This window comes from Pyrus communis, chromosome 17, assembly GCF_041283825.1.
Source record: "Pyrus communis isolate YQ-2024b chromosome 17, ASM4128382v1, whole genome shotgun sequence".
Lineage (NCBI taxonomy): Eukaryota > Viridiplantae > Streptophyta > Magnoliopsida > Rosales > Rosaceae > Pyrus > Pyrus communis.
In genome coordinates, this window is record NC_142581.1 from 673670 (window position 1) to 698729 (window position 25060).

The following is a 25060-nucleotide window of genomic DNA, read 5'->3' on the forward strand; positions in this document are numbered from 1 at the left end:
AGTGCAAAAATCATGTGCCACTCAAATAGACAATAAGAGTTTAAAATATATAACATGGGTTGGATATGTGACACCATTTTTTTTACAAAATTTTTGACACGCATTTATATGGAATCTTTCCGTAATGTATTTTAACAATTTGAATTGTTTATCTTTTAGAACATCGTTCATAAATTATCGTTGCAAAAAAGTAGACAAATCGAAAACCACTAAGACATCCATTTGGAGTGAAGAAAATAGGCGGATATGATTTTATAAAGAAACCCTAAACCTATAAGCCAAGGGTCATACGGTTCAAAGTGGATGATTATTGGTAGATATGATCTTTGAGGAAAGATTTAAAAAATAGATGACGCTTTACTGCAGTAATAGAAATCAATAATGCCTAGCTATGTACTTGGTGCGAGTTTGATCCCCACCGATGTCCCTCTCTTCTAACGTTTAACAATTTAAACCACTACTGTTATCGTTTGTTAAAAAAAAATTGAATTAAAAAAAAAAATTAGGATAGAAATTCACAGGTCAAGATCTTTTGCACAAAGGAAGAGAACAAACGTGTTCCTCTTTAAACAATAGTCAATCAAGCAGTTAGCATAAAAACAATCAGCAAGCACCAAGCACCGTGCTCGTTTCATCGATATAATAGTATACTCATCTTTCTATTTTTATACTTCTTATTTTTTAAGGAAAGTGAGAATCTCATTCAGTTGGTAGCAACATATTTCTACTTAACCTATTTAGAATTTGTTTCAGAAAATATACTGACAGATTCTTACAGTGACAAGCTTCCAAATTGTTTGTTCCATTCCTCATACGTGCCAAGCTCGTTCACCGAAACAGAAGGCCTCACTTCTTGCAATGCACTCTCAAAGTCCTGCATCAAACAAAACAAAAACATGTTTTTAACTACTAAATTGGCGACCCCAAGCCAACAAGGCTCTCTTTTTGCAAGGGTCTGGGGGAACGTCTATCGTGCGCAGCCCTACCCTTACTTTGCAAAGAGGCTGTTTTCACGACTTGAACCCATGACCTTTTGGTCACAAAAGAGCAACATTTCCATTGGCCAAGGCTCGCCCTCATGTTTTAAACTACTATGCAGGTGAAAAATGTAAAGGTAAACAACAAATATACTGATCTGCGAGGAGTTTGAAATTCTAACCTGAACAGTTACCGGACGCATATCCTCTTTTTTCAGCTTTGTTATTTCGATGCCTTGTTTCAGAGCTTCTCTTAGTGGACCCATTGAGGCATCCTTCACCAAGTTTTTCATGTCTGATCCTGAGTACCCTGCGAAAGAAAACGAGAAGCTACAGACAGTGGAAGTACGATAGAGAAGACGATGGATTTGGGTCTCAAATGTATGCATTGGTTACCTTCGGTCAAATTGCATATGCTATCAATGTCCTCCCTTGAAAGTTTGAACAGCCCATCTTTTTCTAAGAGATTCCGTATGATCCAAGATCTTGCTTCTTCAATACAGTAATAGTTGGGTAGCCGTTAATTGAGCATTTTTAGTTAAATTAAACATGTTGCAAGTTGTAACTTGGTACCTGATGAAGGCAGGGGAATGTAAAGCCTCTTGGTAAGTCGCCTCCTCGCTGCTTCATCAAGTTCTTGGGGTCGATTCGTTGCTCCTAGAAGATTGTATCCATTTTGTGAAAATGCAGTGAATTTTCCCCATTTAACTTGTGAAACTAAGAATGAACTCTAAATTCGACATGATAAAATTCTTCAACAGCATTCTAGCTAGAGATGATTGAGACGAGGGATTGGGGGTTCAACGATCACCTATAAGAAGAATTTGCTCACTGCCACTGTCAAAGCCTTCCATCTCAATAAGGAACTGTGTTTTGAGTCGTCTACTTGATTCATGCTCACCTTCTGACTTACGCTGCAGTCATACAGAATTAGTAGAATTAGTATCAGCTAAATACATCCAAAAAGAAGGCAACTTGATTGATATGATAAGAGATAGAAATGGTCATTCAGTGAAACAAAGTGCAACACCCTGAGAGAAGTGTATTGCATGCATAAAAACAGCTTATTTCATTCGAAGTTTAGTTAAGAGCTAGAGCAAACCTTACCTGTGAGAGAAGTGAATCAATTTCATCAACAAAAATTACAGCAGGCTGACGACAACTTGCAACTCCAAACAGTGCTCGCACTAGCTTTTCGCCCTCGCCAATCTGCAGTCAACAGTTAAATAGTTCAAATATAACAGCATTTCAAGCATCTATAATCATGGGTAAAATCAACATTACCTAGTATAAAGATTATAATTATCTTTTGTCATATATCCAAAAAGTTTCCAAAAATTAGTTAGACATCTTAGAAAAGAAAGAAGAAAGAAGAAAAAAGAAATCAGAAAACATATGCCAGTGAACCATCACAGAACAAAAAGCAAATACAAATACCGCATACCCATTTGCTTGTTAATGAACTGGCAGATATGTAGAAAAAGGTTGCTTTTGCTTCTCCAGCTATGGCTTTCCCGATCATTGTTTTTCCAGTTCCCTAAACCAGGTCAAGGGTTAAGATAGCTCATTGATCAGACCCCCAACAAACCCCACCACCCCCCTTCCCCACCCCCCCCACCAAAAAAAAAAAAAAAACCATTCAACACTTACTGGTGGACCAAAGAGAAGAAGGCCTTTCCCAGGGGAACGGCAACCTTTAAAAATGTCAGGACGTAGTAGAGGCCATATGACCATCTCGGTTACACATTTCTTAGCATGCTCCAAACCAGCTAAACATTGCCATACAACAGAGAAAATCAGAACAGAATCAGATACGTGTGTGAAAAATTGTAAATGTAGAGAAAGTTTAAAGCATCACACATTACCAATATCATTCCATCGAACATTCGGATCCTTGTCCATAATCTCATTACTAACATGTTCAAGAAGACGAGGTTCCAAGTTCCTTAATTTTTCTGGGAGCTCTCCATCAGGACCACAGAGCAATTCCAAACTTAAATGAAAACATTAAAGACATTGGGATACGCATACATATTTCACACAATCAATATCAAAGTTGAACCACCCACCATCTCTTAGTTGAGTCACCTAATGCATCATCTGACTTTCCAGCGACTCGTGAAGTCACATTCCCAACATTTCCCTCATTAGATTTAATAGGGGGAACAAAATTACCACGGGCACCGCGACGTAAATAGCCATATGATCTCATACCATAACCCCTATTAGCAGCATTGTTATCGCTTTGAGGGGAGATACAAGAATTTGGTGATCCCGCTGGCGCTAATCCTCTTCTTTGCCTCACATCCATTTCCTAGCCAACAAAGAAACAAACCCATCAAAATTTCCACATGTCCAAAATGTGTAAACAAAAGGAGGAAAATCTTCAAAGAACGGCAATAGGACCTCCAGTAAGATCAGGTTAACTACAAAATGATTTACTAAAGGTTACAAAACCTTATTGTAAACAACAGTAATAAGAGGAAGGGTTGTCAGAAATAAGATAGATACCAATTTGGCTTTAGCAGTAACAAAGCTATTTCCAGAACCATCAGCTTTAGCATCTTCGTTGGCTGATGGTGACTTTGCTGTATCAATGATGGGGCTAGCAAATTCCTTGTGTGCACGTTTAGCCCTAAAGGTATTCCCATAAGTTCCTTCCTCTTCAACATTTTGAAAAGATGAGGCGCTAAGATTGCCATTATGGTTTTCGTAAGTGTGAAGCTTTTCTACAACAATGCAGTCCTCGGAACTGTTACTTCTACAGGCCCAAGAATCCTTGGAATTGCCATTACTTTCCACTATCGAGTTGTGTTTGTACAACGATGTCAACTTTGTTTGTGCCATAGGTTTCGATAACTTGCTAGTCAACTTGTCCTGCCTCTCCAATCGATCTCCCTAGGGCAGACAGAACTGTTGGTTACCAAGCCCAATTGTAATAAATCACAAAGTTAAGGAATGTTTTCAACAAGTGAGATCAAAGGCAAACGATACCATATCATTTGCAGGCCTTCCGTTATTAGACTGCTGAAGAAGAGCCTGAAAGTACTTTGACTGCTTAATCTTCTCAATGTCAATATCGCCATTTGTGCTGAAAACATGGCCGGGCGCCTTCTTTGCTTGCTCAAAGACTTTGCTGTACAGCATACGGTAAAAAATCTGAATCTACTTGTGTAGAAAAATTACAGTTACTAATCTACTTCTGATCAAATTCCAATGTAGGATTGATCAATTCAAAACCTAATTGGCATTTAGCAAAAATTACACGATCATTTGAGTCACAATTCAAAATTTAACTTCTCCAAAAATCTTCAAGAAATTCACATAATGTTTAACCTCTAGCAATTTCACACCGTCTCAACCAATGAACAATACAATAACAGGTAAATTAAAACGCACACAAGAAATGCGAAGTTCTAGTGTGCTCGAAGCTTCGGTTCAAATGAAAATCAAGCTCAGACAGAGAAAGAGAGGTGCACCGATCGGAAAGAGGAATGAGGGCGCGGCGGGCAGCGTGGAGTTTGGCGACGGTTTCGCGGCGGATGGGGCGGATGAAGGCGTGGTCGAGCGGAGAGTGAGATTGGGAGTCGAGGAAGCCGAGGAGACGAAGGCCGAGGATCTGAGCGGAGGAGAAGTCGTGCCTCTCGAGGGCGAGCTCGGCTCCGAAGGAAAGAGAATGGAGCCTGTTTAGGTTATCGTCCACTTGCTTTCTCCAGCAGACCTGTTCGCCGCCGGTCGCTCCTTGCCACCCCTTCGCTTCCTCCTTTCCCGCCATTTTTCCTTTTCCTCTTACTTTGGTCAACTGTCAGTCTGTGACTGTGACTGTGACTGAGTGACAATTTAGAGCAGGAATCGAACGAGCCTGAAAGGTCAAAGATGCCCTTACTTATTTTGTCAATTGACTTTTTATTCTCTGTATTCGCAAATTGGAAAAGGATATTGGCCGTGATTGTTACGGTTTATCGTATATTGTGCGTTTCATTAGATATTATTTAAATTTAATTTAAAATTTAAAATCTAAAATAATTTATGATCGCACGATATACGATGAACGGTTATGATCATGGGATTTCCAGATCCTAAAGAAAATGATCTGGCGAGGATCCTTTTCCTCGCAAATTTTCCCCGACTACGTCGTCGCGTGTGAAACACGTTTGCCAATCGGGTTAGAGTTTATGAATGATGTATTTCTTGTAACTTGTAAGCATGATCAGTAAATTTATGGATAATTTGTGTTTTACATATGAGGTATTTATTGATTTTTTTCCAAACTTGTAAGCATTGTTAATTTTCTTCATAAGCTTTCATTTTAGTCAATAGGCCATCAACTTTTATACTTGGCTAATTTCCTCGCAAATTACCGCTCTGAACTTTTGTAACTTGCAAGTATAATACATGTTGTATATAAATTTTCACTATCTTTACATGTTTTCATGATTCGTTAATTTACATATTTTTCGAAACTCTAAATACAATACACGTATTATACATGTATGAAAGTACTTTTCACGTTTAATACACGTTATTTTCAAATATATTTTCAATAATGCACATAAAATTAACATATTCTAGACCTATTTTTAACATGTAGAAGCTATTATTTTTCACCGGCCGCCATCGAGACAGGCTTGACGTGGAAGCCAAAATACGTATTTTTAACATGTAGAAGCTATTATTTTTCACCGGCCGGCTGTCGAGACAGGTTTGATGTGGAAGCCAAGGATTGGGGCTGAGTTGGTGGTGGTGGTGGTGATAGGCATGGCGGTCATCTAGGTGTGTCTGAGCGAGCGGATTGAAATGATCACACAGACTTATGCATGCTTGAGAAAGAATTTTCCAAAAGAAATATCCAATAAACGAAAGCTTGCAAGAACATATAGTCTCAAGAAAAAGAAGAGGGGGAGGATTCCAAAGGACAAAACATCATTTGTACGTTACAAATTGAGAGCATAGATGATAAATAAAACTGTGTCAACATGTTTGTACATTAACCCTAAATCAGCAGTTCAACTGCACAGCAAGTACATGGCAAAATTTAATGGTTACAACAAACAGAACAAGCTCTATTTTCTGCCATGGTTCAACAATCTGCGAGCAGCGTAGCGTCTGTCCTCCCTCCTCGTCCTACACTAGAAATGGCAATCCTATATCCTCCTACATTTGCTTAACAAATAAGAATACAAAGGGGGCTGGCAGTGGCACACACCCCCGGCAAGAGCTCAACAGTCCCCTCACATCATATGCCTCCAGGAGCAGCATCACCTCCTGCACCTGGCTTACGATTCAGATACCGGATAACAGCATCTTCGACCCTGTTACAATCACCAACACAAGATTTAATAAGTAGGTCGTCGCCCTAAACCATATATGTAACTGAATGTCAAAGCGAATCAACTAATGCATCATCCAACAAAATAAATGGAATTCCATCGGGAACAATCAAGCACAGCAATTGAAACATAACCAGCAAGAGAAGGGGATATGAAAGTAAACAAATAATTTGGCTGCCATCAAGTAAATCATGATCGGCACACTTTCATAAAAGTAGCGATGGTAAAGCCTTGAAATGCAGGTAAAAGTGGAAAAATCAATTAAGCTAAAAAGTGATGTGTTTACCATGGTTGGTGGAAGAAATCTGATCGCCTCTCTTTTTCAGCACTACGGCTTGCTACTCCAGCTACAAGCTTTAAATCTTTGTTTTGAGATTCAATCAGTGCATTGATAAATTCTACAGGAGATTGACTAAACCCAAGGAAAAAAGCTCGCCTGCGACGATGCTCATGGATTTTTCTTATAGCTGCACATATTGCTTCATCACAGGTATCAATCTCTTTGTTCTTCTCGGAGTTGGCCAAAAGAGCAGACAGTTCCCTTTGAATTGGAAAAGGAACGTCAACCAACACATCATAACATGCAGTTCCAGCTGGACTATTTCCTGAAAGCTTTATCTTATGCTCCAAATGTATAGGTTGTGGGGGGAACAAATGCTGAGATATCTTCTGCGATACCATGGTGAATTTCATCCTTTCTTCCCCAAATACTTTATGAAGTGGTGGATCACAGTTAAAGAAAGAAGGGTCATGCTGGTTCTGCAATTTCCTAGCCTTCACATAGTGCCAGATTGAAGCTATAATCCTAGGTCGGGTTTCAACCTCAATACCAAGAACTTCCATCAACGGTTGAGAAAGCTTATACTTCTCAGGCGCATAATTCATTTCCAACCGTATGTTCACAGTAAATTCTTTGTCACCTTTTCTCTTCACCTCGAAGCCCTCATGAATTGCAGGCGATCTAGCATTTTCCCACAAAATCATATGATTCTCAGGATATAGTCTCTGATCCAAAGAAATTGTTACTCTCTTGAAGAAAGATGAGAACTTTGGATAAAAGGGATTTGATTTCTGGACCATTCCAGGCTGGTCAGGATCAACCCCATCTTCCAAGATCCTCCCAACTATTTTAAGTGTCCAAGTAGGGGGATCAGCATTTGGCTTCTGTGGAATCGAGCGAACCTGGTTAGCAAAAGTGTTAAAAACATAAATCCGCATCGTTTTCTGAATGCAAGGCGGGCTTTTAAGGGCCTCTTGGATGTCGACTTTCTTTCTTGCAAGGGCAGCATCAACACGAGCCTCAAACTCGAGAAGCTGGGTGTAGAGAGCAGATTCAGGCAGAATGGTGGCTATTTTGTCTTGTAGCAGTTTATCGGGAAGCTTCTGCTTCTTTTTACGAGCAGCAGGGTTGAGTTCCATGGTTCTCATAGGTGACATCATGTGTGTGGGAGAAACACCAGAAGGGCGTACTGGTGGTTTTTGGGGGTAGCGCTTGGCACTGCCATTCCCAGGTGTGGAAAAGGAGGGTGAAGACGACCCCAAATTTGCAATGCCCACTGCTTGGTTCTGGTTAAGGGCCATCGCCTGAGCTTGCAACTGAGCTTGGAATTGGGCGTTAGCCACTTGAGCTTGGGCATGTGCATGGGCTTTTGATTGAGCCTGGGCAATAGCCTGTGCTTGGGAGAACTGAAACTGACCTTGGTAACCAGCCCCAATCTGCGTTTGGGCTTGTGATTGTTGAAATGCGGGGTTTGCAGACATAGATTGACCTCCCATACCGATATTGCCAAAGGGCGATGAAGAGGCTCCGAGACTCTTAGGTGGATTATTATTGTTCATAGACATAGCTGACTCTAACTAGATAAATATCCAAAACCAGCAAAATATTACTTCTCCACACGCATAACCTCAAAAATCCGCCCCAACATCAAAAACCCACAAAAATTACCATACATCCATAAGCCATTTCCACAAGATCTTAAAACCCAGCAAAAGAACATGCGCGAAACCGAAACCGAAACCCGCTCAATTTCAAACCTCTAAGAACCATTTCCGAGCAACACACCAAAAGGAAGATGACCCAAATCCATGAAATGCACAAATTTCGCAGGAGGCAAACTTTTGGTTTAACAAAACCCTAATTCAAGAAACGGCAATGAGACCCAAATGTTGGCATACAGTAACGAAATTCATAACCAAAGGAGCAAAATACCAATCAAAAGATACAGACTTTGACACAAACAAATCAAAACTACAGCGATTTTGAAATTCTGAACGAGAATTGGCAGTCGAGAATACTGAGAAATTCATAAGGAGATCAAGAGAGACCTAAGGGAACGAAGAGATTGAGAAGCACTTACATAGAAGCAGAAGCAGAAGCAGTCCGGAGCTTTTAGAGTAAAGCAAAAGCTGGTTTGCTTTCCTCCACCCGACAACGATGACACCAGACGAGTGCGAGCTGCAGCAACATTGACGCTGTGCTCTTTTGATTTCGTTCTCTTTTTCCTTCTCCTACTCTTTCTTCTCAAGTTGAAAAGACGGCGAGCGAATAGACATAAATGGGCCTAGCCCAACATCCCCAAAAGCCCAGCCCAGGCGTTTTAACAAGTCCGCGCTTTATATTGTTAAACCCTAAGAATTCTTCCCTCTTCGCTCCAATTCACATCTGACCGCCCACACTCCTCCTTCCGCCGCCGATCAACTGCAATGGTAGATCTCTCTCTAAAATACTCGTTTTTGTTGTAAAAATTGCGACTTTATTAATTAATTTTGATAAATTTTCAAACTTGTATTATGTAGGTGAAGTACTCGAGGGAGCCCAATAATCCTACCAAGTGTAAGCAATATTTTTTTTAATTTACTCAATTGTATGTTCTAAATCCGAATTTATTCGCATTCGTATTAATTTTTGGTTTATTAATAATTATTTGATGCATTTTACCTCAGCCTGCAAGGCCCAGGGTGAGGGTCTAAGAGTTCATTTCAAGGTACTTTTTTTTATTTTTTATTTTGGTTTCCAAATTTGCTGTGTTTTTAGAATTTATGGTTAAAAAATCTGTTTATCTGGGATTTTTTGTTGGTATTTGAGATTAATTTTCGCTTACGAGTAGCGGCGAAATTTGCTTGTGTTATGCGTAGACGGGTTCGATTCGATTGCTGTAATTTGGATTTGTTAATATGTTTTAGAACACGAGAGAGACTGCCCATGCCATCAGGAAGATGCATTTGGCAAAGGCCAAAAGGTACTTGGAAGATGTTTTAGCCCACAAGCAAGCCATTCCCTTCCGCCGCTTTTGCCGCGGTGTTGGCCGAACTGCGCAGGCGAAGAACCGTCAGTCCAATGGTCAGGGGCGTTGGCCCGTTAAGTCTGCTAATTTCATTCTTGATTTGCTCAAGAATGCTGAGAGCAATGCTGAGGTAAATGCTTCTCCTTTGTTGGCCTCGCATTTGCCTCTTTGCTCGATGTTTTATATTTTAGCTTTGAATTCAAACTGAGGTGTTTTTGTGTTATGTAGGTGAAGGGGCTTGATGTGGATTCGCTGTACGTCTCTCACATCCAGGTCAACCAGGCTCAGAAACAGAGACGCCGCACATATCGTGCTCATGGGAGAATAAATCGTGAGTTTGCTTTTCTATCTCTCTACTCTTTTTTTATTCCATTTTGATGGTGGGAAGGGATTACATTTTTTGTGTGGTTGAACTTAAATTTTATTTGGTCATTGTTTTAATAATATCTTTTTACAGCTTATATGTCATCTCCCTGCCATATCGAGTTGATTTTGTCAGAGAAAGAAGAGGCAGTAAAGAAAGAGGTAATCTAAAGCTTCATTCTCCAATTACTTAAGTGTCAATTTTAAAAGGAAAACAGAATTTGAGATTAGTGCAGTCCAGCCTATAAATCGAACATATGCATTGTGTGGCATCATCTAGATATGTGCGTTGCGCAGTCAGTTTCTTGAAGGTGAATTTTTTCGAAAAGTATTTAAGCTGAGGTTTTTTTCTATCATCTTATCATTTTGACGTGCTGCAATAATGCGTTTGTGAATGAAATCTTGTCATGCTTCTTAGTATACTGAATTTGAACTCATATATTGGTGGCACAAGATATGGACACCCTAACTCTGAAAGGAAACAGTAGGTCATTGGTTGAAACCTTTCCACATTTCAAATATATCAAAGCTGACTGAGTCTTTACCGTTATGCATCAACAATAAAGCCTTCTGTTAGTCAACGATAGACAAATGAACAGGACCCCAAAAATTTTTTTGGGACATGCATCTGTGCTGGTAATAACTAACAAGGCATGCAGCTGATGCTGCAAACTTTGAGCTGATTGACTGAAGTCTTATTCAGATTGAAAAGAATCACAATTTGGTATCGTTTCCTAGGAATTGAGTGTCAATCGACTTTCCCATCATAGTTGTTGGATGATGCTACTGAATTGTTTGTCAAATATGAATTTTCTGCTCATTGCGCCTTTTTTGCAGCCTGATACTCAGTTGGCTCCCAGGAAGTCGAGGAAAGGTCAAGCACTGCAGAGCGGTGCTTCCTCTTGAGATCTGTTATCTGTAGTTTAAAGAGTTTATGGTCGTCATTTGTGTCGTAGATCATCCACTCTATATCTTTCCCAGAATATCTCTGTTTTCAGATATCTTTTATTTGTAGTTGAGAAATCTATCACCGAATTTTTGTTCAGCAGTTGTGCTTTTCAGTGTCTGGACGAGACTGTAAGCCTTTTTGCTTTCAAGCATAACTAATTTCAAGTGGAAATTTGTGGTGATTCCATATTTTGAAGCTAATAGTTTGGTTTTATGTTTTACGCAAGTTAAGCTCGATGACGTTAGTTCTCTGTCACTCTATCTTGTGATTTTTAAACTCACTTTATCTCTAAAGCCTCTCCGTTGCCTCTACGCTAATGCTAAGGTGAAGGTTTCTAGAGTTTGCTTTCGTGTTTTGTCACGTCTATCTATCATCCTTTTAAAAGCTTATTCTGGTTCTTGTTTTAATTCGTTGTTTGTGCTTCGAAGTCAATATGCTTTTCATCACTCTCGGATTCTGCTGCAAATTAAACATTATAGGATGCTATGTTCTTTTTTGTGATACTGATGCCTTAGTGCTACTTTTGTGGTCGCCAATTTGTCCGTGAACGGACAAATTGGTGACCATTCTTGTATGGTAGGTGTAGGAATGTTGTTGGATTATCTTTGAACCCTTTGTCAATTGTTAAATGGCAAATACTGGGCTTATATTAGTTCATCGTCCTATTTGCAGTACGGAAAGTGTTACTGACACTACAAAATAGTCATCCTGAACTCGTCCTTGGTGGCTAGGCACGCTCATGTACATGTTATACAGGAGATAGAAGAAACGAAAAACTCAGAAAGCTCCATTGATAACCCCGAGTTTTATGTCTCAAGGTTTGGACTTGGGAGGCTCACGCACGTTAATACTAATACAACAAACACACTGGAAAAGCAAGTGGAAAATCAAACACACTAGCTTGTACTCGCGGCAAGCCTTCTAAGAGGTGGAATAGAATAACCCAGTCAAATCGTAGTCCTTTTTTCAGAGTCAGATGGCTATTCATAGCTATTACCTTAGGTCCTTAACACCAAAGAAGAGTTTGATCCAATGTTTTTATTTTTATACACCACACCAAGAGGCTAGCTATATGGAAGTCACACCTTTTAGGGTGTAAGTTAAACATATTCAAGCAGCCATGACGGAACAATTAACAATGAAGCGGGTAGGGCGGCTGTGGCCGTGCTCAAGAGCTTGCCACTGCAATTCTTCAGCAGATGGATCGGGGCAGCAAGTGTATATGAGGGCAGGGCCTCCTGCATTTGCATCTGATGAAGATTGGATGACAAGTAGCTTGTCCCCGAGCGCCTTAAATGCCACGCCCCATCCAGAAGTAGCATCAGCTCTCACCGGAACAACTCCCAACTTCTTCCATGCCTTTCTTTGCTTCAGATACACCTTGAGCTCATTTGTGGAAGTTTCAAGAGAGTACAGCTGGTTGGCCACCACTGCAATAAGAGGCGGAGACGGGTTGCTTAGAGCTGTCCAGTCAGCTTCTAGCATGTCCGGGATGAGTTCCCATGTGTGTTTCTCAACATCAAAGGCTTCAGCACAGAAAATATCTCTTCCATGCCAATCTTTCCCTCCAATCACATAAAACTTGTTGTCCAAGAAACAGCCGGAGCAACTCATCCTTTCTCGCTTCATATTCGGAAGGGGCTCCCATGATTTCGTCCTGGGATCGAATCTCTCAGCAGAATCCATGGCTTTCCAATCACTTGCTAATCCCATCCCACCGGCCACATATCCGTAGGAACCACATGTTGCAGAAGCAAACATACACCTTGGACTGATCATGCCGGGACCCTTGCCCCATTGGTTTGCTTCCATGTCATACCTCCAAACGACAACACCCTCTATCTCTCTGCCGGATACCAGCAGATGAGTCCCAGTGCAAAGAGACTCCCTATCGCTCGACATGAAGCACGAATCAGACGGTAGGATTGGGAGCTTCCTGCAAAACCTGAACTGCCTGTCAAATTCCCGCCATGTATTCTCACCGTATTGCGACACAAACACAGAAGGCTCTTTGATCCTGAGTTCGGCCCTGATCTTGTAGAGCTCGCCACTCTTCAACAGTGCGAAAAAGCGCTTGTTTATGGTACAAAACTTCCGGTACTCTGATCTCGGCACCCTGGCTAAAATCAAAGCCTCCACTTCGTTAATGAGGGGAGGAATTGTATAATCTGCATCCTGCGGTTTACATGGCACAGTTCCTAAGGAACCAGAACCATCAACTTCGAGCCTAAGCTGCCGTGAATATTTAAATCCACGGCGGCTCAGGCCTCGATTTCCAACCTTTTCTCCAGCCTTACTAGCAAACACCCACTTCTTACAAAGATTATTATTACATTCATCCCTAAATAACTTCCTGCTTTCTTCATCTTCTTCAGCACCCTCCATTAATATTTCTCTGGACATTGATCAGAAACCCTACCTTCAAACCTTTGAATACTCGGCGATCTCGGAAAACTGAAGAACAAATTCCGAAAAATTATCATCAGAAATTAGTTTTCCATATGCACTAATCACATCATCAACACATAAATAAATAAGAAAGCAATAGAACTCAGAAGAAATGATCAGCAGAAACAATTGTCTTGATAGTAATTTTCTTAAGGAGAATCTGATTCTCTGAGGCCAAAAAGCTGAAGAATTTACTTGAAACAAAGCTGACTTCCGAACAAATAAATTACTCCTCGTGATTTTCTCACTCTTATTCTCTTTTGATATATTCAATCATACGACCAGAAAAATAAATGAAAGAGTACATAACAAGGAAACGAGAGTGGAAACATCACTTCCCGAAGGTTTGTTTACCCACATCAAAAATAGATCAAACACTACTTGTGCAGAGGTAATTAATATGACAAACTAACCCAGATGAATATTTTGATCAATATCCAATTAATAAACAGAAAGCAACAAATAAATAGTAACATATATCCAAAAAAAAAAGCTTCTTAATAAAATTGGGATGCATAAAAACAGAAGATATAAATGCAGAGAGGTGATAGCCAATGAAAATTTAAATAGAATAAAATAGTAGGGAAGGAGTGGTACCAATGAATGAGTCTCTAAGGCTCAAACTTTGTGAGGGGTAGAAGAAAACCAGGAGATTGAAGCAGCAAGGGAGGAGAGAGAAGAATCAGAGGAGAGAGAAAGAATGGAAGGAGGGAGGCCATAAGGCACAGAGAAGAATATGGATGGTGAGATCAGTGGAACAAGAGTTGAAGAAGCATATTTCTTAGAGAGAGAGATAGACATTTGTTGATGGTGCTTTTCTATACTGGGTGAGTAGGAATGCCAGCCGGAGTCGTTTCTCTTTTTCAAGATTGGGAATATACTATTATGTTAAGGGCATGCATGCCTATGCGTCTTATTAATCAGCGTGTTATAATATGTGAGTTAGTATCATCCGGCAGAGCGTTGTGACAATCATATTGAAAAAGTCAATTTTACCTTCAAGGATTGCCTTAAATTTTGAACTCTATATAAGAGAGAATTTCATCATAGCTAGCATGGGAAGATGCTTGATCACGAAAATGTAACTCCAATGTTCGTTTGTGGGGGGATGATGAGAACAAAAAATGCTCATTCTCGTATTTGGACATAAGTAATATTTATGTAACTGTTCCACATTTTCAATTGTGAGTTGTTGATGTGGTGTGTGTGATACGCTTATTAATCAATCCAATACGAAGTAGTTACTTGAGGAAAAAATTTGATTCCAAAAGTTCATATATTTAAATACTTACTCTATCAGACAAAAAAGGGATTTTAATTCGAATATATTGTGGAGATTTGATCAAAATATGCGGTTTAAGCATGAGATCTCTAATTTTATGCTCACTTCTTCAATGTGGAGTTCTAAGCAGTCGCCTCTTTTGTCTATATCAGATCAATGGTGTTCATAGAATCTCAATTATAGGGAGGAACTGTTATTAGCACTAAAAAAATCTCATTTTACACTCCTCATAAATGTATTTTTCTTTCTAATTATAGAAAATTTGAAGTGCCAAATAAGATTTTTGACGTGTTAATAACAATTCCCTATATATATATATATGTATAAATGTTTGTATAGCTCTCGCATTCATTTGAATTTGAACTACTTTCTCAAATCAAATAGCGACAATTACCACTCCACTTAGAAGTTGGTTGAGATCAATGAACAACTTCAAAAACCAAATATTAATAATTAAGATTTGCAATTAGCCAACAGATGAAGAACATTGGAATTAGTATAGCTATTTCTAGGACCATTACATCTTCCTAGTCGGATTGTACCGATCAAGAATATCGCATCGATAAAACTAATTACCAATTTCCCATCTGATTAGTTTAATGGCCACCAGTTGGTGAGCAGATGCCAGGCCTCATAGGTAAAGATAAATTTTAAACGTGTCGGGAATACAGTTCGGTACATAATGTTTCATAAAACAAGTAGTTGAAATTTTTTTTGTAAAGTATCCAACAACCTACATTATAACAGTTAATGTATTGAGCCGTATTCCTGACACACTGACAAATCTGTTATAGGTAAAGGACTCTGTAAAAGTGCATGTCCACTTGGATATTATCTAATGGGTAATGATAGGGAGACTAAATTTAGAGACTAAATTTGCAAACTAAATAATGTGTCACTAATAAGAATAAGTATATTTACCAACGTGTAAGTAATAAATCAAGGGATATGATATCCACACATCCCATTTTACTTCTCACACACTTTTTTAATTTTCAGCCGTCGGATCGGAAGAATTGAAGAAGATCAACGGACAGAAATTATCAAGGAGTGTGTAAGAAGTAAAATGAAATCAATCATCAACTTCTATGTCTTTTAGTTTTCAAAATTTTATCTAGAAATTTAATCTCTCTAGCATTACTCTTAACTAATTATTAATGTTTTCTCTCTTAAGCGTTCTTTTCTTTCTGCTAATCCACTCTTTATTCAAATTAAGGTTAGTGCCCGTCTGTCAGTCATGGATTTGCCAATCGTCCCTAATATAATTTTCTAATTAGTATTCTAATCAAGTTTCAGAGTCATGATCGCATAGGTTTCCTAACATTTAAAGTTCCAAATTAACTATGAGAAAAAGCAAAGCATGGCATTGGCTGCGGCAGAGAAGAGCTTAACCATCAGGAGGATCCTCTTTGTGATGATCCTCCAATCACATTCGTTCATCGTATATTGGATGGTTAAAAATCATTGTAAATTTTTTTATTTAAAATTAAATATAAACAGTACCTGACAAAAACTGGCCGCACAATGTACAATGAACGGATGTGATTGAAGGATCTTCGGGCTCCTCACAAAGAGGATCCGATGAGAATCCTCTCTCACTTAACTAGGTTTCAGCCCCTTGATTTAGTACGAAAAAGTAAACCAGTTTTGATTAACGCACACTAATTCATCTTTTAAGTAGATTTCAGGATGAGTAGAAATTCTTACTCAAAATTCTTCGTGTTCCAACCACAGAGCTTTGTACTTATGATCATAACCATTTATATTATGAATCACTTTGTAAAGACCATCTATTAAAAAAAAATAGAATTAAAATTAAGGTCGTTTAGACGGTTCATAATACTTTTACAACATTCATTTGTTTTTATCCGTATGATGACTAAACGACTTTAGTTTTAGTTGGTGTTTTGCAGAGACGATCTTTATATAGAGTGATTTATAATATGAATAATTTGGATTATAAACACGAAATTCTATGAATTTGCAATGAACAATTTTGAGTAGAAACTCCTACTCATCCTTGAGAACCAAATATTATTTTATATATTTAGCAAACATGTATCTTCTACTGCACAAGACATTAATAAAATGAAACAATAAAAAGAGTATTGTATTTAACAAGAATTGGATAAAATTTTCACTGTGACCGAAACACGGGTGGTACACTACGTGTTTTTATATAAGTGGTTAAAAATTTTATTTTTTAAGTCATTAAATTTTTAGCACACATATCCTACCATTTATATAGCGACACGTGATGTACCACCCCGTGTTCCGGTCACACTAAAAAATCTCTCCAAGAATTGGGGATGGACGTGGCATGAATTGCTTCAAATACAACACAAAAGTATCGAATGTGACAATAATATTATGATGTGTTATTAATTTACGTTTTATAGTATAAAAGAATGATATGGATAATATTTTGAACATATTTACTTTTTAAGAATGAAATAAGTCATAAAATTGTTCAGGCATACAATAGACAACACTAGTTTAGTGATCTTATACTTGGATTTTCAAGTATGTCGTGCATAATCTCAATGTGGAATTTTTCTAGTATTTTATTTTTTGCGTGTTATTAAACGTGAATGATACTTATACATTGCATATCTATGCTTAGTAAGTAAACATATCTATAAAGTGGATCGTTAAGATTATAGTAAAATGTGACAATCACGCCAAGACATCTCTCACAATCTACATAAAAGTCACAAACCCTGAAAAGTAAATAGAAAGATAAATTGGGAATGCTTTGGCTTGGATTTGAGTTGATATTTGATCATTGGTGCATCTTGCATTGTTGCATCACAAAACACATTGAGCTCAGCAGAATATATACATATATAACATATATAGAGTGATGTTATTCACACACCTCTTTTGACTTTTCGTATATTTTTTAATTTCAATCGTCAAATAAAATGAATTAAAAAAGATCAAATGAAAGAAATTAAACAGAAAGTGCATAAAAGGTAAAAAAAACATTGAGTAAATAGCACCACTCATATACATTGAGGATGCCTTTTTGAAATGCAACCCCGTCAGACTCTGGTGCTTTGTGAGAATGAGCACAATTACTTACTAACGTGGCCTCCACAATCCCTCCATGCACGCCAATCACTAGAAAATGACAAGCTAAGCATCAATATCAACTTGCCTCTATAAGTATTTCCTCATTATAAATTTTGGTCAGACCGTAGGATCATATGACTGATTCGATCAACTTAATTAATATTGATTAGTATATCAACATGTTATTAATTATCGATGTATTCTTATATTAGTGATACCATCAATACTTCAATTGCATATATACGGCGATATTCTGTTGATATATTTGTCAAGTAACTTACGATGCGGATGTTTGAGAATGTTAATGATTTAACTTTGGAAATTTGAAAAGTTAAAACACACTATGTAATGGTTCCACTAGCATTTCTGTTGTATTATAATTAGTTTGTAAATCTCAAGCTATAAATTCAAAATTCTTTTTTTTTTCTTTTTTCAGCACAACGATATATTTTACATTAAAGGGAGGGAGGGAGTTTGGCTAAGCTACACAACGGGTAGCCTAATTTGGTATCAAATTCGCCATCCACAAGATTCGAACCTAAGACCTCTCACTTACAACTCAAATTTGACCAGCAAATATATTTCCAAAGAAAATAATTGAATCTTCTTAACAATAATAAACCCCTAAAACTCATTCTATTTAGTCACTTAGTACTACGGTTTGGTGATATTCCTCTTTACTTGGAGGTGAGAGGTCTTATGTTCGAATCTCATGGATGAAGAATTCAATACCAAATTAGGTTGTTCATTGTGTGACTTAACCGAACTTCCCTCCTTCTAGTGTAAAAATATTGATGTACTCAAAAAAAAAAAAAAAAAAAAAAAAAACTCATTCTATTTAGTATTTATCCATGTAATTTGAGAAGTATATCTAGCTGGGCCTCTTAACTGACTCCGAAGTGATCGACTATATCGAACGGCCCAAATTTGAAGTCCATCAAACACATTGTATCTGAATGGGCCCAATCCTATCTTCCCTCCGGAAAAAGGAGATAGGGATAAATAGCAAAAATCAGAAAGGTCGAGAAGTCTCTTCACACCAATCACCAAAGTCACCATCCATGGCTGCCTCATCCGCACTCTGCAACTTGTTCTCCCTCCTCAGCCCCTCAAAGGCACAGCAACCCAAACTCCCACCGACCCAGCTCTCCATTTTACAGACCCAGAAGCCCAGAGACCGGCTGGTTCCACTGGCTGCCCAAGGGGTCCACTCTGCTTCTTCTTCTTCGTCGATAGAGTCTGTGATTTGCCCTTCTCTGGCTTACGCCAACGTCCTATTCTTCAAGTCGGCGTACAATGTGCAGGTGATTGTCGACGACAACGAGCCCGAGGAGCGGCTGCTCGGCAGATTTCGGCGGGAGGTCATGAAGGCCGGCGTTATTCAGGAGGTTAAGAGGAGGAGGTACTTTGAGAACAAGCAGGATGAGAAGAAGCGCCGAACCCGTGACGCCGCGAAGCGAAACAAGAGAAGGTGCGTGTCCTAATTGTTGCTTTTCGTTTCTTTGGTTGGTTGCTTCAGAAATTGAGGATTTAGGAGAAACAAAGTAATTAGTAAAGTTGTTTATTTTTATGTTTTGTGATTTTTCGGTTGCGTGGTTAAGTAATTGAATGCGAATTAAGATAGAAATGTTCGACATTTGAAATTGAGACACAGAAAGATTTGAAGTTTATGCATTGTAATTTGTAGTTCAGTTGAATAATTGAACAGCCTTTGGAATTCAGTAGGGAAAGATTTGAACTTTATGCGTTGTTGTTGAGTTGCATAATTGTATGTGAATTACGAAGGAATGTTCAACCTTTGAAATCGAGAAAGATAAAGATTTGAACTTTATGCAATGTAGTCTTATGGCTGCGTAAGATAGACGTTCCCCCTCGACCCTCACAAAGCAGGGAGCTTTGTTGGATAGGGGTCACCCTTTTTAGCCTTGTGGAAGAGACCAAATGCTTGAATGTGAATTAAAATAAAGCATATACTTTTGTAATTGTTCGGCTGTTGTCAAAGGCAGTGTGGCTGCCAATTCACCCGAGTTTGAATTCCTCTTCCCGTAGATTAGACTAGTTTAGAGTATCACCTTGCCAAAAAGAAAAAAAATGTGAAATTCGTTTTGTAATTAGAGTGCATCATTAGAGTGGGATTCCTAATGCCTATGAACTAGTTGTTCTATCTGTAAAACTATGACTTGAAAATCACGGACTTGAATGAATTCTTTTGGTAGTACTTCCCGTTGGATCTGATTATTGAATTCAATTTTTATTGTTTTTTATCAGCCGGCGACCCTTCTCGAGGCCCTTTCAGCAGAAGCCAGAAGTCCCTGAAGCCAAGAAGAGCGATGATGACGGAGATAACTGGGATCTTCCTCAAGGAGACATACCCTACTGACCACATTCTACCCGGCCTTTGATTTGTAGGAATATCTACGCTTGATTTAGAGAGGCTATGGTCCATGTAAGTTGTATAAGAGTTGCATTCAGTTCAGTTGTTCTTCGATTGATTCCAATCTAAACAGATCCTATATCTTAATTTTATCAAGTAAAAAACTTTCATTCTTGCTTCTGTATAAGGATACTTAATGTGAAACTTCCAATGCTTTTGTCTACCTAATTTTGTTGCACTCTTTACTCCTGCTATGTCCAATTTGCAATATTAAAACTATTGAAAGCTTGATGAACAACATAAGCATATGTACTTTGAATACAACACTTGGATAAAATATTTCCGAAGTGCTTGGTATGCGATATGAAGGCATTTATGGAGCACTCGAATGTTTCAAAAAGTTCAATGCTAGCCTTCTTTCGTATTTATATTTCTAGGGCTGCTTTAGGTGCACATAAGGCTTCTCTGATTTTGTTATGGCAAAGTTTCAGTACAAAGACATTGATCATTAGGTGAAATACTAGGTAATGATTGTTCCCTGCTTCCCCTTTTACTATTGTTATTGCGAAGAGAGTTCAGAATTTTGATCGTCGATAATTCTCTGTTAAGTAAACTGAACGCAGCAAAGCAGGTATTTGCAAATTCTTATTGAATGCATCTGTTTGGGGCTCTCCATGAAGGCGATTGCCCCGAACTATTATTTGCTGAACGACCTGTGATACTGCGCCAATCATCTAGGACAAGCTTGAGATCGTGGACTTTACTTTCGATATTTTCACAGCAGTTTGCTTGCATAGTATAAACCTCACTGTAGTCCTTAAGTGGCTGACAAAACCCACCAAAATAAGCTGTGTCGATAATCTGCACTCGCATTCCAAGCATTTTGGTAATCTCCTCTCGTGTTACAATCTCACAGGGAGATCCAAGAGGAATACTCGGGTACAGAATCCCGACCAAGTTCAAGTACTCGAAGAATTCGAGTGATATAACATCTGATTTCAGAAAAAAGATTCCCCTATCCTGTTCGTCGCCTGCGTTTTCCGAATCGACGTCACAAGGAATTGTGACTTCCTTTTGAGAGTCAAATTCTGTAACCGGATTTCTGAACCACATAACATCTGCCTCCTGCAGCAAAGTTAGATTTCAGTTAAAATCTGCCCGATACAGTTATTTTCAACCCATCACCACCACACAAGGAACAAGAAAGCTTACTGTGAAAATCAGATTGTATCCCAATTGAATTACTCTATGTAGCAGGTCGATTCCCTCCCGACCGTGACCGAGAACTTGCTTTCCAGCAGCAGGTTTCGACAATCGTAGTGGCGCAAGCTTGAAGCAATGGGGATGCACGGACTTGCAGTACTCAAAAGCTCCCTTACCAACAGTGGCAATGAGCAAGTGATTCAAGAGCCCTTTCGTCCCTTGGCCAACCCGAAAGCTCTCGAGGAAGAGATCGAGGATGGAGCCAGAACCAGTCCATGCTTCCTCAACAATCGTCAGTATGATTGTTCTATCTGGCATCGATGCTCTCCTCAGAACTTCCACCAGCTCATTGCTTTCCTAGTTCCAGTAGTACATACTCGTTAAATTTACGGCTTCAAAAATAAAACACTCCAACTAAAAGGAAAACACGGATTATGTACAAACAATATTGGGAAGGGGAAATCACTACAGCTACGAGACCGTTGCAAAGAACAAATATATATATATATATATATATATTTAATTTGAATGTAAAACGGGTAGTCTTGTTGGCTTGAGATCACCTTTTTGGACGTAAATGCGGATTGATGAAACAGAAAATTAATTGATAAGAAAACAAACATACCTGTTGAGATTTGAGAAGCGATACTTGGTAGGTGTTTCCAATTGGTTTAGAAGAATTATGCAAAAGCAGCCATAGGAGGAGAACCAGTGAAAAAGCTATTAGAAATTTTTTCATCTCTCTCTCTCTCTCTCTCTCTCTCTCTCGATGATATGACTCGATTTTTCGAATTTGTGATTTGAATTATCAGAAAATAATTAGATGGTTTAGGGTAAATCATGATAGTGATGGGAAGATTACGTAGAATCCATTGCAAATCTTGGTCTAAGAATAGATGGGCATAATAATTAATATATCGACCTTGAATGGAAAATCGATCCCTACATTTTAGGTTCATTGTTCAACACACAAAATTTTCACTTTCTATCTTTATTTTTTTTTTCTATGCAAAGTGGTATTTTTTTTTTTAATTTGTAATACAACTTAAATTATGATAAGGGAGGTTCGAACGCTAATTTTAGAAAGAAAAAAAATATATATTTTAGCCAAATTAACTAGGATGCGATATTCTAACCTTATATTTTCTTTTCTCGTTTTTTGGTGTCAAACGAACTGTTATTCGGTTTAGTCAAATTTTTTATCCAATGGACTTTAGTCAAACTATTAACTCAATAAATAGGACTATTCTAAAAATTTCCGCCTAGGGCTAGGCGGTTGGCCACCACCCCTATTAATGTCTAGGTATTTGAAAATTAAGAAATGACGCCTAAACTTGCTTAGGCGCCTGCCTAGACCCACCTTGGTACCCGCTTGGGCCGCAATTTCCACTTAGACAGAAAATAGATAATTTTCATTTTACATTTTATTTTTTCAATAAATTGTAAAAAAATTGTTGAATGCTTAGAGGAATACACATTGTATACTTTTTCTCTGTGTTTTCATTACGTTCTAATACTTTACAATTTATATGTCATTCTATTTGTAGTTACTCGATCACTTGGCAGGGGGTTTAGGAGGTACTTTTGAGTGCATGTTTCTCATATTGATAAAGCAGGTTTCGTCTCATTTTCCGGAAAGTCAGTCATACTATTTACCTATCCCAATGAAATTATGTATTTTTTTTAGCATAAGCAGACATTTATTTATATAATATAAATAAATTTATTTAAATCCGATTAATCCACCTAAGCCTAGCCTAGCCGCCGCCCTTTTAAAACCTTGATAATAGTAAGAAACTTGCTTGTTATCTAATTAATTTTACTAATATTGTTTATTTTTTTTATGACTTGAATGAATGAATGTATGTATGCAGAAGCTGGAATGGCATATGCGGTGGAGACGGTGGCTGACGCGTTTTGCAAAAGCAGTAAACATGCACAGCTGCTCAGGGTGCATTCTGATTCGGGACACCGTCGTCACCACTTCTCCAACTCCGCCGGTAATAGTAGTACTGGTAATGTGATCAGGTGTGAAAACATCTCCACGGCCTGTTGACAATCAATACAAACTTGGAGATATGGCAGTTCTGGTTCTGGTTATGGGTCTGAGTCTAACCAATACAGAGACTCTATGATCAGGATCAAAGCCTTGTAATAACCATATTATTGTTAGCATGTAGATAATATTATTTGTTAAAAAAATATATATTGTTAGGTAAAGTCTACATAATTTACTTAAATTTTGGCATACAAGCGTTATTATTAACCTCAAGCCTTTCATATTTCTCAATGATCAATGGACTGAAATTCAAATTTGAAAAACAGGAGACCCTTTTCGAATTTTTCCATTACAAGAATCTAAAATATTTAAGATACATATAATTTCAATTCGAAAAAAATGATGCATAGAATCTGGTATTGTGACATCCCGTCCCGGGATTATTAAAACGCACTTGTGGAAAGACATTTTTGCCCCTAGTTCATTTCCGTCATGTTGTTTGGTTGTTTGTGTGGTGTTGGCATGTGTTGGGCCACACACACACACACTATCCCTATCCCTCTTTCTCTGTCTTTCTCCCTGTCTCTCCCCGTGTTCCCATTTCTCCCATTCCCACTGTGTACTTACGGACACACACACAACCCACCAAATCATCACAGATCGAGGAAACTAAGGACACCTTCGAACTCGTGAAGCTCGTGCGAGTGCAGCCATACCATTTTCAGGTAAGAACTTCATCGTTTTCACGTCGATTCGAGGTAATCCGTTTTGGGTACTATTCATGCAAACTTAATCTAGCACGTTTTTGGAAATTTTAAGCTCGTAGGTAGCTTGGTGGTGTCCCAAGGAGCCTCGAAGTAGCTCGTTTGACGAATTTGGACGTCGGGATCACCGTGGTCGAAGTTGGCCGGTTTTGGATTGTGTGGACAGGTATGATCGCGTAGTTTTTAGGCTTTAAAAGTAGTCTATCGTGATTCTACTAGTCCTAAGCTTCATTTTGGTTCAAGAATCATGAAAAATGGTTGAGAAACGAGTGAGAAAACAAAGTTTGAAGTTTTTCCAGTTTTCCGGCGCCGGCGACGTCGCCGGAGAAGGTGACGGAATATTCCGTCAAATCTGACGGAATATTCCTGACGCCGTTGACGGAATCCGTTAGAGATAACGGAATATTCTTCACGGCGTCAGTTGACGCCGTCCGTGTGCGCCGCACGTGCCTGCGCGTGGCCGGCGCGTGCGGCGGAGGAAAATTTTTCTAAAAATATGGTTGTGATCCTGAGGTTGTGTAGAGCACGTTGGTATATTCATTTGTCCATTTTGAGCAATGTATGAGAAGTTATTACGAGAAGTTGTTTATGTGCTTTAAAGTTAACGTTTTTATAGTTATTTCGCATATAGGTGACACGTACCCCGAGGACGAGCGTTCGCACTCGAGGCAGGGGGGCTACGACCCTTCCACTTACCAGTGAGTGGGCTTTTGTTTTCCGTATATACCTATATACATTTATATTCCCAGAAATTGTTTAAAAAGGGTTATTTATGTTATGCCATGCACTTTATTATTATCGTTTATGCATCATTGCATGCATTAGTAGTGGCATACATATACATATGCATATTGGGTGCTGTGGACGCACATGTAAGTGCCAGGTAAGTGGTATTCATGTTTACATTCAGCCGTAGTTTGAGATGCTTAGAGAGCTCATAACCTGCACCCCCGGTGTTAGTGTTCCCGCCCAGAGTAGGGCACAGTCCTTCACGTGATGTTCACCTCCC

The 25060-nt window shown here is 38.7% G+C and overlaps 6 protein-coding genes across 7 annotated transcripts; 2 read left to right on the plus strand and 4 right to left on the minus strand.

The window, feature by feature from the left end:
- Window positions 1–530: 530 nt before the first annotated feature.
- On the minus strand, window positions 531–4859 carry LOC137749198 (ATPase family AAA domain-containing protein FIGL1). Its single transcript, XM_068489312.2, has 13 exons — window positions 4457–4859; window positions 3972–4113; window positions 3489–3875; window positions 3047–3291; window positions 2843–2970; window positions 2628–2746; window positions 2422–2514; window positions 2085–2186; window positions 1789–1891; window positions 1551–1634; window positions 1374–1469; window positions 1160–1287; window positions 531–874 (listed from the first exon to the last, which is right to left on the minus strand). The coding sequence occupies exons 1-13, from the start codon at window positions 4750–4752 to the stop codon at window positions 773–775; spliced, it is 2025 nt and encodes a 674-aa protein (XP_068345413.2). The 5' UTR covers window positions 4753–4859; the 3' UTR covers window positions 531–772.
- A 1044-nt stretch (window positions 4860–5903) lies between these two features.
- LOC137707448 (SWI/SNF complex component SNF12 homolog) lies at window positions 5904–8900 on the minus strand. 2 transcript variants are annotated; one of them, XM_088688866.1, is made up of 3 exons: window positions 8668–8900; window positions 6594–8164; window positions 5904–6289 (listed from the first exon to the last, which is right to left on the minus strand). In XM_088688866.1, exons 2-3 carry the CDS (start codon window positions 8150–8152, stop codon window positions 6214–6216), a joined length of 1635 nt encoding a protein of 544 aa, XP_088544992.1. In that variant the 5' UTR covers window positions 8153–8164; window positions 8668–8900; the 3' UTR covers window positions 5904–6213. The 2 variants fall into 2 exon arrangements, with proteins under 2 accessions (XP_088544992.1, XP_068302421.2); XM_068446320.2 differs by having other exon boundaries at window positions 6594–8444.
- On the plus strand, window positions 8844–11106 carry LOC137707466 (large ribosomal subunit protein uL22y). Its single transcript, XM_068446342.2, has 7 exons — window positions 8844–9016; window positions 9107–9143; window positions 9254–9294; window positions 9494–9724; window positions 9823–9925; window positions 10052–10119; window positions 10795–11106. The coding sequence occupies exons 1-7, from the start codon at window positions 9014–9016 to the stop codon at window positions 10861–10863; spliced, it is 552 nt and encodes a 183-aa protein (XP_068302443.1). The 5' UTR covers window positions 8844–9013; the 3' UTR covers window positions 10864–11106.
- Window positions 11107–11606: 500 nt separating this feature from the next.
- LOC137707465 (F-box/kelch-repeat protein At3g27150) lies at window positions 11607–14189 on the minus strand. Its single transcript, XM_068446341.2, has 2 exons — window positions 13952–14189; window positions 11607–13360 (listed from the first exon to the last, which is right to left on the minus strand). Exon 2 carries the CDS (start codon window positions 13307–13309, stop codon window positions 12017–12019), a length of 1293 nt encoding a protein of 430 aa, XP_068302442.2. The 5' UTR covers window positions 13310–13360; window positions 13952–14189; the 3' UTR covers window positions 11607–12016.
- Window positions 14190–18722: 4533 nt separating this feature from the next.
- Window positions 18723–20308, plus strand: LOC137707835 (small ribosomal subunit protein bS21c). Its single transcript, XM_068446759.2, has 2 exons — window positions 18723–19182; window positions 19980–20308. The coding sequence occupies exons 1-2, from the start codon at window positions 18773–18775 to the stop codon at window positions 20089–20091; spliced, it is 522 nt and encodes a 173-aa protein (XP_068302860.2). The 5' UTR covers window positions 18723–18772; the 3' UTR covers window positions 20092–20308.
- Window positions 20309–20476: 168 nt separating this feature from the next.
- On the minus strand, window positions 20477–22050 carry LOC137709307 (Nucleotide-diphospho-sugar transferase family protein). The gene is made up of 3 exons (XM_088688552.1): window positions 21914–22050; window positions 21298–21645; window positions 20477–21210 (listed from the first exon to the last, which is right to left on the minus strand). The coding sequence occupies exons 1-3, from the start codon at window positions 22025–22027 to the stop codon at window positions 20731–20733; spliced, it is 942 nt and encodes a 313-aa protein (XP_088544678.1). The 5' UTR covers window positions 22028–22050; the 3' UTR covers window positions 20477–20730.
- Between the last annotated feature and the right edge of the window lie 3010 nt (window positions 22051–25060).